The 15,806-nt window shown below is 49.7% G+C and overlaps 1 protein-coding gene and 1 pseudogene across 1 annotated transcript; one reads left to right on the top strand and one right to left on the bottom strand.

Moving 5' to 3' along the window:
* Nucleotides 1–160: 160 nt before the first annotated feature.
* Nucleotides 161–10,667, bottom strand: LOC119051108 (uncharacterized). The gene is made up of 13 exons (XM_053666472.1): nucleotides 10,627–10,667; nucleotides 10,429–10,573; nucleotides 9,732–9,809; nucleotides 9,374–9,456; nucleotides 8,792–8,878; nucleotides 4,879–5,012; nucleotides 4,553–4,761; nucleotides 4,399–4,482; nucleotides 2,694–2,775; nucleotides 2,546–2,616; nucleotides 1,966–2,112; nucleotides 400–558; nucleotides 161–322 (listed from the first exon to the last, which is right to left on the bottom strand). Exons 1-13 carry the CDS (start codon nucleotides 10,665–10,667, stop codon nucleotides 161–163), a joined length of 1,482 nt encoding a protein of 493 aa, XP_053522447.1.
* Nucleotides 10,668–13,724: 3,057 nt separating this feature from the next.
* LOC119051109 (calponin-2-like) lies at nucleotides 13,725–15,806 on the top strand (annotated as a pseudogene).

Below are 15,806 nucleotides of genomic sequence, written 5' to 3'. Positions count from 1 at the left end.
GAACCAATGAATGCATAAATAAGTGGGACAATAAATCAATGTCTTTTTTCTCTCTCTCTAAAATCAATAAATACAATTTTTTTAAAAAGAGGAAGGAGAGAGGAAACTGCCTCTGAAGGATTCGTGATCATCAGAGTTCTCCCCAGGCCACGGATCCAGCCTAGTCTGCAACCTGCCGCAGCTGCCGGTTCTGGGCTTGGAGCTCCTGGTTCTGTGCTGCCAGGTGGATGGTGTCTTGCAGAATGTCAGCCAGCAGGTGGCGGTGCTGATGCTCTGTGGTCTTGGTCCGTTCCTCACACAGCCCCCGCCAGGCTCGGAACACCTGCGCCCAGATTCAGAAAGCTAACTAACTGTCAGCTAGCTAGTTTTGTCACCCACTCAAAGCCTGTCCCTACTGACCTGTAACAGATGGCAAGTCTGAGCTCGAGTGGCCTGCACGTGCAGGTCATAGAGGGCTATGAGGTCCTGCTCCGCAGTGTCGCGCTCTACCCGAAGAGCCTCCAGCTGGAGTCTCAGCGCTGCCTGCTCGCGGTGCCATCTCTGGCTAGTCGTGGAGGTCTTAAGAGATAACACAGTCGGCCTTTCGTATCCACAGCCCGCTCACGGATTCAACCGACCACAGATTGAAAGTACGTTTTGTACTTTCAATGCAGGAGGATGTGGGAAGGTTACATGTGAATACTGTGCCATTTTATATAGGGACTTGAGCATCTGTGAATTTGGGTATCCATGGGAGTCCTAGAACCAACCCTCCGTGGATACCAAGGGACAGCTTTCCTGAGTGCCGCCTGTGGGCCCACTCTGTTCTATATGCTTCATGTGTATGATCTCATTTTATCCAATGTCAACCCTATGAGGTAGCTGCCATTTTGCAGATTTGGAAATTGGATCAGAGGAGTGACCTAACACGCCCAAATTCCCATGGCCAGTGAGGGGCAGAACTGGGATGGCATGCCTTTCAATGGCTCACCATTGTCCTCGGGGTAAAGCCCAACTCCAGAGGCAGGGCACATGCTAATCTGAGGTGGACACCGGCCCACAGTGTCCACGTCATTATGGATGAAATGAGACATTCACACAGACTACCGAATCTGGTGGAGGAAAAGGGACAGCATGGCTTTTCTCTCAAGGGGAGCAAAAGCCAAAGCCCTTGCCATGACCGGCCTTTATTGGTTTTCTCAGCACATTACGTGGTGGTCCTCATTTACTATGCATAGGTTGCCTTAGGTGGTTACCTTTTACAGACAACAAAGGAGCCAATGCCCCTGACCACATCACAGAGGATGGATATTAGCAAATGAAAAGGCAAAAGTGGTTGGACAGGTTACACTGGTCCTAGGAAGGTTTAGCATGGATTTTAGGAAGTTACTTTGCAGTAAATGTTTGCCACTGGGGGCTGGGCCCACACCATGCAGAATGGTCTCCTACACTGACCTCTTCAGCTCTGCCTCGGGCCACACACCTGCCAGGCTCCAGCCAGATGGACAGTTTGCACGACCCAGCCAGTGCTCACCTCTGGACCTTTGTCCATACAGTACTGTCCTCGCTTAGGTGTGTTTCTCCACCCCACCCTCCAAACCCCATCACATAAGTTTTATCCTTCAATCGGTTCAGACAAGTTCTGTGTACTGAGTGCCTCTGCGTGGTGAGCACAGACTGCCTCTCTGGGGCTCAGAGTCCAGTTGGTCTCTCTGGCTGGTTCATTTATCTTTTACTTCTCAGCTTCAATGCCATCTTCTCTGATTCACTCCAGCCTGGGCTAGGTGCACCTCTTTGTTCCCACAAGCCCCTAGCTCCCCCCATCACAGCACTTAGCTCCAAGAATTGCCTCAGATACCCCCTACAGAGCTGTAAGGGCCAGGAGAGAGGGCCCAGTCTGCTGTGATTGACACTGGATCTCAGTACCCCAGCACAGTGCCTGGCCCCACCAGAAGGAGCTAAAACCCCCTAAATGACCCTCCTTACCTCTTCTGCCACTAGGCCTTTGACCTGGTCACCTGCCTCCTCCTGATGCAAATGCTTGAGTTCCTCTTGGATCCCAAGTCGGTGCTGTTCTCGCACTCTCTGCCTCCGGGCCTTGGCCAGGAGGAACTGCAGGGCCACATCTGGGACCTGCTGGGCATAGGTGTCATCAGCCGGGGCTCAGCCAGGAGCCTGTGCATGCACACGGCACTGAGACATGGGGCCAACATTTCCAACAGAATCCCATTACCAGGGCTACTGCCGAAAGTACCACCCAGAACTAACTGGCCTGACAGAGCCTGTAGTCTGGACAGAGACCCGGAGGCCATGGGGAGGCAGGAAAAGTATTGGCCAATAGATGCCAGGGAGTGGCCCTAGGGATAGCACACTCCCAACCCAGCCCCGTGGGAGTACCCGGCCTTCCAGGTCCCTCCCTTAGCGATCCAGTAGACCTTTAGGTCCTTTATTTGCCAGAAGTTCCTTATCTCTCCCCATTGTGGGCCAGAGTAAACCAGAGACATATTAACTCTGCAACTCTTCACTCCCCCCACAGCCTCCCGCTGCTCTGGGTACATGGGGGTACCTGCTCCTCAGAGTCCCCGAGAGTATGTTTTTGGTGGAGCCCAGGTCCTAGAGATGCTGCTCTTCCTGCCACTGGTGGAAAATGCAATTAAGCACATCAATGGCGAAGACCCCCAGCTCCACCCACCTGAGGGTTCTCCCTGACCCACCTGGGGGTTCTCCCTGGAGGCCTGGACTTGCTTCCGAATTTATTGCCTGCCGAGAAGATATTAGGAGGGGGAAGTCCACATGCTTCCCCCCAGGACAGTGTGAGCTAAGCCCAGGGCTTTGAAATCAAACAGATCAGGCCCCAGCGCCTCCTTTTCCTAGCTGTATGACCTCTGGCAGGTGGCTAGTCCTTTGAGTCTTCATTTTTCCTCATCTATAACATGGAGCTGATTAAAGTTATAGAGTATGGAATGGGATACGGCACCCAAAACACTACACTGCTCAGTAAATGGGAGCTTACAGGCCTAATTTCCAAGGCCTAGCGCTGTAAAAACAAGTTGTAAGTGTTGTGAAAAGGGAAAAACCAGGAGAAGCTAAGCAGGGGCAGCCTTTCAGCCATCCTGTGGCGAACCATGGAAAATGGCACAGGGGTGGGCATGCGCCCTGAGAGAACGGAAGGGCACCACTTGGAGTCTAAGGACTTGGGCGTTTGCACCTCTGCGGACTTTGATTATCGCTGTGATCCTGGGATACTCAGTTCCCTTCTCTGAGCCTCAGTTTGCTCACATGAAAAGTGGGCAAAGACCTGGCCAGGTGGCTCAGTTGGATGTAGTGTTGTCCTGTGCACCAAAAGATTGTGGGTTTGATCCCCAGTCAGGGCACATACCTAGGCTGTGGGTTTGATCCCAGGTCAGCGTGTATATGGGAGGTAACAAATCAATATTTCTCTCTCACATCGGTTTCTCTGTCTCTTTCTTTCTCTCTCTTTCCCTCCCTCTCTCCCTTCCTCCCTTCCTTCCTCTCTCTCTAAATTCAATAAACATATCCTCAAGTGAGGATTTTTTTTAAAAAGGAAACTGGGAGCAGCCCTGGTTGGTATGGCTCAGTGGATTGAGTGCCAGGCTGCAAAGCACCAGGTTGCCGGTTCGATTCCCAGTCAGGGCACATGCCAGGGTTGCGGGTCAGGTTCCCAGTAGAGGGTGCACAAGAGGCAACCACACATGGATGTTTTTCTCCCTCTTTTTCTTCCTCCCTTCTCCTCTATAAATAAATAAATAAATAAATAAATAAATAAATAAATAAATAAAATCTTTAATAAAAGAAAAGTGGGAGCTATGTTGTCCTCCTGGCTTGAATTACTGCTGTGGCTTCCTTTGGACTGTCAAGGAAAAGTCCCAACATCTCAACAGGTTCCCACAACCGTGTGTGACTTGGTCTCTACTTCCCTCCCAAGCCCTCTCTCCTGACTCTTCCTCAAACTCGATTCTCCAACAGTCAAGCTGCTTACCGTCCCCCAAAGAGATCAGGCACTCACTTCTGAGACTTTCTTGTTATTTTCTCTGCCTAAATGTTCTTCATTCATTGCTGGCCACCTCCACCGGGAATCAACTTCCCCTGAAGTCTTCTTTCCCTTTCTTGCCAAGACTAACTTAGATGCCCCATAGAACCTTGTGTTGGTAAGCCCTTCAAATTAGCACTGGTGTGATGTTGTAATCATTTCTCTCCAGCAGATTGTAAACTCCATGAGGACAGGGATTTTCTAGGCCCTACATGGCACCGTGCCCAGCACATAGTGAGTAGTCAATAAATGCTTGGGAATCAGTAAATTAATGAGTAATTTATTGATTCCCCAGGCTGCACTCTGCAAACAGAGGAAGGAAGGCAGACCGCAGTGGGGCTCCTAGGAGGTTGGATAAAAAGACCTACCTGTGATTCTGGTTGCGCCGCAGCCTCAGCTCTGACCCCTTTGGGCAAGCGGCCTTCTGGGTGCCGGCTCCAGGCTTTCACCACCTACGGAGAGACAGTCCAAGGTGGGGTCTGGCCACTGCCGACCCACGCCCTCAGGGCTTACCTGGCTCACCTGCAATTCCCGCAGTGCCCTGCCCAGCCGGCTGAGTCCACGATCTGTCAGCGGGACCCCAAGGAGGCCTGAACGCAGGCTCTTCAGGCCAGCCCGGCGGGCTCGGGCCTCCTCTGCCGCGTCCCACAGGGTGGGCTTCACCTGTTTTATCCGCATCCTTCTTCCCGCGGCCCCCAGGAGAGCAGCCTGGAGCAAGCTCAGGGAGCTGCCTGGTAAAAGGGGACTCAAAGTGAATCGCTTCTTCCTCTGGACTCCAAAGCATACTGCCTATGACTCCCTTAATTTTTATTAACAGTACTATTCAGAAAGTACTACCCCCAGGTCACCTTGAGGGTCCAGGCGAAGAAGAATGCCCTTGTAGTTGTTTCCTTCCAGGAGCCATGAGACAATCCAGGGCAGAGAGCCCTCTGCCTGCTCATCAGCTGCCTTACCAGCCAACACCTGCAGCAGGGGGCAGTCTCTGCCAGAGGGAAGAAGGAAGAGCACGTCCACTGGTGGACGGGGAAAGAAACTGTCCCAGATCAAGCTCTGATGGAAAGTTCGACTATTTCCTGTCACTTTTGTGCACTCTCAGACAGATTGGCAACCTTGTGTAGATTTTTATTTTATCGTTATTTAATTACACAAATAACATAGTCTCATAATAAAAGATTTCAATTGTCTACTAACTATGCCCTTGTATCCAGTACATATAGAGCTCTTGCACTTCAATTTTTAAAAAACCACAATAACCCAATTTTACAATGGCAAAGCAAAGTGACATCAACAAAAGAGGCAGAGTAGGGAACTCTGAGGATCTGTCTCTCCCCAGGAACACCTCACAGAAATGGCCAGAATCAGCCTTGCTGGAACTCTGGGAGGTAGTCAAAGGTTTATAGGAACTGCATAAACGCGTGTCCAGGAGAAAAGGTGGCTTGACGGTGTGAGAAATCCCTGCGACGTTGTACCGTCGCCAGTCGCAGTCTCCTCCCAGCACTGAGGTGTCTGGTAGGCACCAGTCCTCGTTTCCAGTGGGGGCACCGGTTGCTGGAGGGAGCGGAGCAGCTCTTGTTCCCAGAGAATTGTGTTTGTTTTGACTGATCGGGGTTTTCCTAAAGGACTGACCAAAGGGGCGCCCCTTCACTTAATTTTTCTTGGCACTTTTTTCAGGGCAGAGCAGTTACACCAGAGGACACAAGACACTGAAAACATTGTTTTAAAAACAAAACCTTTTCTGCCCCCCAAACACTGCAAGACAAAAGAACAAGCAAATATAACAATTGGGCCCTGGTCAACATGGCTCAGCTGGTTGGCACGTGGTCCCATAAATCAAAATGTCATGGGTTCAATTCCCGGTCAGGACACATGCCTGGGTTTCAGGTTTGGTGACCAGTCGGGGCATATACAAGAGGAAAGCTTCTCTCTCATACTGATGTTTCTTGCCATCTCTCTCTCCTTGCCTTCCCCTCTCTCTAAAAGCAATTAAAAAATAACAGTTGCTGTAAGCAATAGATACACGGAAGGATTCAAGGGAAAAGTTGGGGAGTGAGATTTGGGGGGAATAAGGACTTTGAAAAGGAACCTAGAAAGCCAAGCACATGCCCAGGGCAGAATGCTCTCAGCAAAGCCCTGAGAAGGCTCAGCTGCAGGGAGACTAAAACAGAACTGTGAATGGCCTGGCTAAGCATAAGGGGTGACCCAACACAGAGCCAAATCTGTAGAAATCTGGGGGATTTTTCTTTCCTTGTCTTCCTTCCCATTTTTCTCCTCCTTGACTCTCCTCCCCTTTCTTCCCCGTTCTTTCTCTTTCTTCCTTTTTAAAGTGGTTTTGTTGCCCTGGCTGGTGTAGCTCAGTGGATTGAGCTCGGGCCTGCGAACCAGACAATTGTGGTTTGATTCCCAGTCAGGGCACATGCCTGGGTTGCAGACCAGTTCCCTGCAGGCCAGTTCCCAGCAGGGGACGCATGAAAGGCAACCATACATTGATGTTTCTCTCCCTCTCTCCTTCCCTTCCCCTCTAAAGATAAATAAATAAAATATTTTAAAAAATAATAAAGTGGTTTTGTTTTGGTTTGTGTGTGTGTGTCCCACGAGTTTAAGGAATGCTATGTCAGGTCACTGACTAACCACTAAGAGTGGAATGGACACTTTAGCGACCACAAAGAATGCCGTCCTCACGGAAGTTGTTCAGAAAGGTAACTAAGTAAACAGACTGCTGACTGCTCCGTGGAAAAGCAAGTGGCAGCGCAAACCCTGCAGAGGAGGGTGGGTCTGTCTGGCTTTCAGAGTTTCGGCATCACCGTATCCAAAAAGTTGGAGTGCCACGGGGAAGGGGGGAGGCTTAAGACACCAACACAATAAATACAGACTTTACAAAAAATACTCAGATTGGCCAGTTTCCAACCAGAAAACAAGGATGAGGCATGCAAATAAACAAGAAAATATGGCTCATTTGTAGGGAAAAGAACAGACACTGAATTCACTAGACAAAGATTCTTGTGTGTGTTTTTTAAGATTTTTTATTTATTTATTTTTAGAGAGAGGGGAAGGGAGGGAGAAAGGGAAAGAAACATCAGTATGTGGTTGCCTCTTGCACACTCCCTACTGGGAACCTGGCCCACAGCCCAGGCATGTGCCCTGACTGGGAATCAAACCAACGACCCTTTGGTTCATAGGCCAGCACTCAAGCCACCGAGCCACACAAGTCAGGACTAGACAAAGATTCTAATTCAACTATCTTAAATATGCTCAGGAAACTAAAGAAAATCAATAAAATGATATCTCAATAAATAGAGAATATCAATAGTTGGGTAGAATTTTTTTTTAATTTTTTAAAATATTTTATTTATTTATTTTTCGAGAGAGGGGAAGGGAAGGAGAAAGAGTGGGAGAGAAATATTAGTGTGTGGTTGCCTCTCATGCGTCCCCTTCCGGGAACTTGCCCACAACCCAGGCATGTGCCCTGACTGGGAATCGAACCGCGATACTCTGGTTTACAGAACCGCGCTCAATTCACTGAGCTACGCCAGCCAGGGCGAATTTTTTTTTAAGTAGAAATTCTAGACCTGAAAAACACTGTAACTGAAATGAAAAATCCACTGGAGGGCAGATTTGAGCAGGTACAAGAAAGAATCCCAACCACCTTTACTTGACCTGTAGGTCAAGTAAAATGACCCAGTCTGAGGAACAGAAAGAAAAAAAGAATGAAGGAAAATGAGACTCAGGGACCAGTAGGGTGCCCTCAGGTCTACAAAGACAAGCACGATGGGAGCCTTGAGGGAGAAGAGAAACAGAAAGGGACAGAAAGGACATTTAAAGAACTACTGCTCAAAATTGTCCCAAATTTAATGAAAGACGTGATGAATCTATACATCCAAAAGCTCAAAAAATTCTGAAGAGGATAAACTCCAAGATCCCCACACCAAGATGGTTTACAATCAAACTGTCCAAAGCCAAAGTCAGAGACGGTCTTGAAAACAGCAAGAGAAAAGCAACTTGTTAAGTACAAGGGATCCTCAGTAAGATTAAAAGCAAATTTCTCACCAAAAACTATGGAGGCCGGAAGGTAGTAAGAAGACATAAAGTGCTGAATAAAAAAAAATACCTGTCAACTAAGAATTCTATATCTGGCAAAACCACCCTTCAAAAATGTAGGATCTGGCTGGTGTGACTCAGTGGATTGAGCTCGGGCCTGTGAACCAAAAGGTTGCCAGGGCAATTCCCAGTCAGAGTACATGTCTGGGTTGCAGGTCAGGTCCCCAGTAGGGGGCACACAAGAGGCAACCACACATTGATGCTTCTCTCCCTCTCTTTCTCTCTTCCTTCCCTTCTGTCTAAAAATAAACAAATAAATAAAATCTTTCTCTTAATGTAGGTGAAATTAAGATATTCCCAGATAAGCAAAAGCCAAAGAACTTTATTGCTAGTAGACCTGCCTCACAAATGCTAAGGGAGTCCTCCTGCCTGTTGGAGGTGAGGAAAGGAAGACTCAGATGTGGCCCTGGCCCTTGACATCCATCTTGCAGTCACCCCCCCAACTCACCCCATCCCCCAAGATGTCAGACTTACGGAGCTTCCGGGAGCTGCAGGATCCTCAAGGCCCCTCGCCATACACTCTGAGTCCCAGGACCCTTAGGAGGGGCAGGCTCTGGGCGGGACATAGTGACAGTAAGCAGAGAGCAGGCCCTGTGGAGGAGAAGCTAGGATCAGGCCAAATGCCTACAAGGTGGGTGGTGACAGGAGGTACCCTCTTGTCCTCACCTGCCTTCACCCACTGTGGCCTGCAAGTACAGTTCTGTGGCAGCTCTTGAATCAGACACCTCCACTTCCGTGGCGTTTTCCACCACCCTGGGGGGAGGAGAGGCTGAGCTCAGCGCATAGGCACCAGAGTTCCCTGGAACCCCTGCCTGGGGAGCCCTTGGAGCTCCCGAGAGCCTCTAAGCAACATCCTCAAGGCTCCAAACTCAGTATATCCCCTAAAATCCTCTCATTTTTACGACCATACGTTTTCGTGCCTTGTCATCTACCCAGGGAGGCAAACAGGGTAATCGGGATTGCTCCCATTTTACAGATGGAACAACTGAAGTTCTGCTCAGTGAGATGCTGGGATCGCCCTGAATGATGATCGATGATGGAGTTGAAGAGGTGTAAGTGCACGGGTGAGACGAGTGGGAAGAATGGGGGTGTGGGGTGGCAGAAAGAGGGTGAGGAGTCCCAAGGCCCTAGCACAGAGCTTCCCTCCTGTGGGGTGGCAGCAGGGCAGAAACACCCAGGGCCTCGTTTGGGACGTCGGCCCCGCCTTAGGAGAAGCATCCTTGACTCTGCTGGGTCCTGGGCACTCACAAGCCTAGAGGGGCCACATCCAGCACCGAAAAGTGCTCTGCCACTGGGGACAGCAGGTCCTGAGTCCCTCCGCTGGGGCTGAGCTGAGATCACACAAACACAACACCTGTTACACACCGAGCCTTTTCCCAGCATTCAACTCACACGATCCTCACGCTGGAGCCCTGTGGGCCAAGCAAGGTGCCAACATTCAGCCATTTCAGGCCAGAGAAAGGAGGTCGCCGAAAGGCAAGCCCACGATGGAGAGCAGCGGATGGAGCCAGACTCAGTCTCCTCCGGCCGCCCTCCGTCTGAGGCTCTTTCTGGAGCAGCACCGTGGCCTTGGCTCCCTGGGTCTCCCTGTCCCCCAGGGTCTCACCTGCACCAAGCTAAGAGTGCTAAACACAAGATCAGAGCCCCCAGGAGGCAGAGCTTCCTCAAACAGCATCTGCAGCAGCTAAGGTGGAAAAAAAAAGGGTGGGGGAAAGGGTTCAATGGGGATTGAGAAATAATTGACTAAGGGATTGATGCAGAAATGTCTTTCGACATTTCCTGAGGGTGACGCCTGTGCTGTGTGCTGTGCTTGGTGTTGGGAAAACAGTGCCCGGGACACAAGTAAGCCCGGACCTCACAGTTCACAGGAACCTAGACAAGTGGGCAGACGTTTTTAATGGGACCTGCCGCTTGCTAGTGCAGGAGCCCATGACAAGGTATGAGGAAGCTATTTTGATATGGGGGCATTTTGGTGAAATCCTATTAAAGAAAACTTTCAAATTTATTCTCATTATTAGTATTATCAAGGACGGTGAAAATAATATCTCCCTGGTTATTTGATCTTCGCACGCTACCCTTCCCTGACCTTCATCCCATCAACCCCAAGCCTCCTACCTTCTTTGACTTGTCAACTGCTGAATAAATTGACCCTGGCCAAACATACTGTATTGGTCTCCAAGCTCTGTAGGGGCCCCATGGAGGGGTACAGGTACGGTGGGAAGGGAAGGTTCTCGAAGGCCCCCTAGAGGCGACAACACCTGAGCCTCATGACACCTGTACCTGGTGGCTCCTCCGGGACTCACCTGAGGCACGAGGCGAGGTGCCTCCGTTTCTCGACCCCGAAGCAGCAGGGCCACGTTGTATCCTCGGCCCACGGAGCCCAGGGTGGGCTGGACTCGTGCTAACAGCTCCTGCTCTGCCTCCTGCCGGGAGACACAGACACAGCCCCTGCCCCAGGTGCCCCGCTCCAGCCTGGCAGAGGCCCCGGAAGCACTCAGCGCCCCAGGATCCAGGGGCCCGAGGGCTCCCGTCCTCCTCTCATCGCCCTATCAGACCCCCTTACCTGAGCAGCCTCGGAGTCCAGGACTCTGTCGAAGGTGATGCACTGTTCCTGTGGGCAGGGCTGGGGTCAGCGGTGCTGCTCCCATCTTCCCCTGCCCGCCCACACTTCGTCCCATCCCCACCTGCGTCTCCACAGTCCCCGGCTGAAGGAGGCGGATGCCGTTGGACCCCTCCACAAGGAGCGTGGGGTGACAGGTCTCCTGGGGGCCTAAGAAAGGTAGACTTTCGATCGACTGTAATGAGGGAGACCCAGCTCCCACGGCTGCGGAGTCCCCCCTTCAACCTTGGCCTTGGTTTTCCATCCTGAGATGGCTCAGCCCTCCCCTCTCCCACGAGGCTCTCCCAAGCTGCACGACCTCTGTGAATGAGTGCGTGCGGTTTCTTACCTGATTCTCTGCCCCGCTCCACTTCCACCACCACAGTGAGCATGGCCCGTGGGTCGTCAGTAAAGGCCGCAGGGGCCACACCGCCCTGGCCCCAACCAACCCCTGCGCTCACCGTCTCTCCGGACTGCACCGCTTCATGCCTCTCAGATTCCCCTCAATAATTCATCTCGGATATGAGGATCTCCGGGAGGGGCCTCTGAATAATAACTTATCAAAGGAAGTGACAGTTCCCTCTTTTCTGAATTAGAACACCGCATGGGATTCTTCTTTTTTTCCTCTTAGGAAAAATGGTCAGCGTATCTGACTGTGTAGAGAATAACATAATGAACCTCCAAGCCTCCAGCGTCGGCAGTCGTCAACTTACGGCCAGTCTTATTCCCCTCGTTTCCCTCCCTACCCCCAAGGGATTCTTTTGAAGGGAATCCCAGATATCCTTTTATTTCATCCATAGCTGTTTCGGTATATATTTATAAAAAGGTAACCACCCCTTTAAAAAAGAACAGCTTTACTGAAATGTAATTCTTATACCATTCACCCATTTAAAATATACATTCCAATGGTTTTTGGCATGTTTGCAGATATATGTAATTATCACCACAGTTCATTTTAGAACATTTCCACCACTTTATGAAGAAACTTGGTTCCCTTTTCTACCACCTCCTTAACTGCACCCCCTGAGTCCACCCCTAGTCACTTTCGCTTATGTCTCTATGAATTTGCCTATTCTGCATATTTTATATAAATGGATTCACAAAGCATGTGATCTTTCTGTGATGGACTTCTTGTGGTTGGCATGAGGTTTTCAAGGTCCCTCCAGGTTATAGCATGCATCAGCGCTTCCTTCCTCTCTGTGGCTGAATAACGTTCCACGTAGGGATGAAATGCCTTCTGTCACCAACTACCCAGAGTCTGGCCACACTTCACAGCTAAGAGCACAGTCCTTCATAAGACTGTCCCTCCTTCAGACACTGGTCTCAAGCTCAGGGACCCTCAGTCTTTCCTCCCTCCGACCAGTTTTCCACACTTTTGGTTGTTCCCACTAATCCACAGGTTCCATAATTCACCAGAAGAGCTTTACAGAAATAAGGAGAGTATCGTGCTTACTGTATCTGACACTACCCAGATGTCCTACATTTCCATCCGGTTCTGACGTTACCTGGGGTTAGTGCCAGATCCCACAAGTTGAAGTGCAAGGTCCTCAACAAAACTGTCCTTACATGAGCTGCCAGCCACAAGCGGGGTTCTCGGCTATTTGCTTTGCTGTCTGACTTGGCTACAGATTCGGGGGTTCCCATGATGGCCTCAGTTTCAATAATCCACCAGAGTGATTCACAGAACTCAGGAAAGTATTCTAATTATGATTACCTTTTTTATCACAGAGGATACAAATGACCAATCCAATCGAAAGGTATATAGGACAAAGTCTGCAACGGTTTTGAGCGCAGGAGCTCCTGTCCCTGTGGGTGGGGGTGGGGGTGACACCCTCCTGGTACACCAGTGCCTCTGCCAACTGGGGAGCTCCCTGAGCTTCATTGTCCAGAATTTTTTTTAAGCGAGATCTTATTACGTAGGCACAGTTGATTAAATCAGGGGCTGCATGACTGAGCTCAACTCCACTCCTCCAAAAACAGGGCTGGTTTTCCTGGCCAGCAGCCTCCCCCATCCTAGAGCTATCCAGGGGTCCTGCCAGTACAACAGAGATAGAGCGATAGTGACAGCATTGGTATTTTTAACATTTGGAGGAATCAGCATCAGGTAGACATAGGAAGGTGGCTTTTAGCTCAATTTCCCCATGCATGTGACTGTCAGCATAGGTGTTATAACCTTACCAACAATGCTAGTGTGGTAGTGTATAGCTTACTGTGTAGATGTAATGTAAAAAAATGAGAGTAATTAGTCCAGTCCATCCTTATATTTTTACAACAAAAAATGTCTGTCACCGCAAAGTCCGCCATGTTTTCAGTCTTCCATTCAATTTTGTCAGGTTCCGAAAGCAGGAGTGGTCTCCGCAACATATGGCTTCAAACTTTCAGACATTCATCATAACTGAGCTAAGGAACAATGTTGTCTTTCGTACCGAGCCTCTTTCAAAATGTTAGTGCAATATTGGATTTTCCTCATTGCATAATCCTCTTACTCATTCCTTTACCCTCAGCTACTCTTCCTGTATTTCTCCATTCACACCCAACATTCTCCACTTCTGGAAGGGGTGTAAGGTTTGACCACAGTGCTGGTCTGGCCTGCTGGCAACAATACTAGTCAAGTAAGTGCCTCTCCCTCCATCCATTCCCCCTCATAAAGGATAGAGTTACACAGATACAGGACTAACGGGCTCTCTAGACCACTACGCAACACAGCAGCATTCACTGTCAACACCAGTTTCGCCGGATGGGTTGACAGCACAATCTACCTTATCATGCTCTTAGGAAATCTGACATAAATGTTTAAAGGCATGGTTATAGTTTTTTGCTTAGGGATCATCCTGCTTCTGGTATCTGCAGATGTGTTTCTGGTCCTAGGAAAGAAAAAATAGTTGAGGTGATAAGGGGAAGAATATTATAGCCCTACCAGCAACCTCCCTCACTCCTCATTCCCCCGACCCCTGAGGACAGTGGATAAAGCTCTCTAGTAGGACTCCCTCTTAGTCCCTCATGTTGAGTGTGAAATACCCTCAGGAAAGCATGTAAGTAAGCCCTTCACGACTTTTTCTGCTCCCCTCCTCTGCATTTTAGACAACAGAGGTTTCGATTGCTCATTCCAATGACCTATTAAACCATTACTCTGAGGATGATATGCAACATAACATGTCCATTTGCTGTGGTATCTCTCGGTTCACTGTTGGACACTATGAGCTATATGAAGTGTGGCTCTTGGTCTGAAGAAAGGAAGATTGGTGGCTCAAATTGGCACAGTGTTTTTTGTTCCAATCATCTATTGATGTCTTGAACATTTGAAGCTACAACCAGGTATGAAAATCCCAGTTCCCGTCAGGGCCCACTTATAGCCCCCAGGGCTTCTGGCATTAGATCACTATAACCCACTTTCCAGGTAACCCACTTTCCCTCCTTCCTGCTGGGGAACTCTGCCCAGAGCCCAGAGTGTCTGTTTCTCTTGTTGGCAGACAGAACAGTTCTTGTTGGCATTTTGTGCCTCAGAAGGTCCCAGAGGAACATGTCTAGATCCAGCCCACCCCTGCATTGCTGCAGCAGCCCCGTGTCAGCTCATTTTGTGGACCCACTGAGCACAAGGGAGCATACTGGGAATCCACTCACCACTTTCAACCACCTTCCAGTCCTAAAAGGCTCTTCTTCTGCTGGTCATTGACACGCCCTACTTTAATGAATCCTTCAAAGTTCCATAGTGGCTTCCATAGGTTTATGATGGGCACCCATTTTACTGTTCGTTTTAATCCTCACTGGAGGAGGATATGTTTTTCGATGCAAGAGAGAGAGACAGACAGAGAAACATGGATGTGAGAGAGAAACATTGATGAGTTGCCTCCATTATGCATCCTTACCAGGGCTGAGCCTGCAACCTTGACAAGGGGTCGAACCCACTGTTGTGGGTTTTGATGTATGGACAACATTCCAACCAACTGAGCCACACGGCCAGTGCTGGGCATCCCTTTAGTAGGCAAGTTTTCCATTGCCCTTCTTCCTGACCATATGGGCAGGGCATTTCTTACTGATTTCTACCACTGTTTTTCAGGAGTCAGTAAAAACCCAAACACAGGGGCCAGCAGCCTGCATTTCAGTCTATTGAGCTGATTTTTACTTTCTGCAGTCAGAGTGGCAGCCTTACAGACAAGATGCTGTGTGTTCACCTTGGAGCTGCCATCATACACCAAGCAGCTCTTTGCTGGTCAATAGAGAGCAGCTTACAGGAGACTGTGCAGGTGGGAATAGAATCTGGCAGCTCCTAGGACAAAAAGGATACCTGCTGAGGAATATGATACATAAACAATTTCCATTTTATTACTTATTATGGAACTCTTCTGGGTATTGCTCTACCCATTGGAGAACTTCTCTGACATAACCCAAGATATTATGGTATTTCACGTTTAAGATTATTTTCCGGCCAAGACCCACAAGTCCCTTGCCATCCAGCCACCAGGCCATCTGTCCCACAGTCACTGCTGGCAAGAGCTCCACACAGTTCAACAAAGGGCCCTCGTGCAGTCTTTCAGCCAAGGTTAAGACCAGCTCCTGTCCAAATACGACCCTCAGAAGGAGGCAGAAATCTGCAGCATCAAGTCAAGTACTTGGAAAAGCAGGAGTGGAACTTTGATGACATTACCATTAAGGTGGGCCAGAGTGCCATCGGGCTCCGGTGGGCATCAACAAGTGTGCCAGCCAGTCAGGCATGATGGCATATGGCACGAGAAGACATCTGTATGACCCAAAGAACCACATCCTGCCAGCCTTGGATCCCTCAGCCATCAGCCTCTAAAGGTGTGCCACCCAGGTGGGTATGACGGCTCCTGGGGTCTGATGGCACATCTATGACACCAAGCTGGGGACCAATAAGTCTGACAGCTCCTCTATGTCTCTGCAGATGGGCTATAGGCAGGGCACCAACCAGAGTGACTGTGTCTTTGCCTTGGGCCGGCAGGTATACGACCTCAAGTGCTGTCCACAAGGCCCACTGACTGATGGGGCTCCAGGGTCCGCAGGTGTCCAAGCCCAAGGAAGGCCCCAGAGTACCCCTACTACCAAGAGGAGGTAGGTTACTGA

The sequence above is a fragment of the Artibeus jamaicensis genome, unplaced genomic scaffold (genome assembly GCF_021234435.1).
Source record: "Artibeus jamaicensis isolate MK-2021 breed Jamaican fruit bat unplaced genomic scaffold, CSHL_Jam_final contig_456, whole genome shotgun sequence".
NCBI lineage: Eukaryota > Metazoa > Chordata > Mammalia > Chiroptera > Phyllostomidae > Artibeus > Artibeus jamaicensis.
Note: the sequence above shows the minus strand (reverse complement) of the source record. Positions and strands in the feature narration are given on the sequence as shown.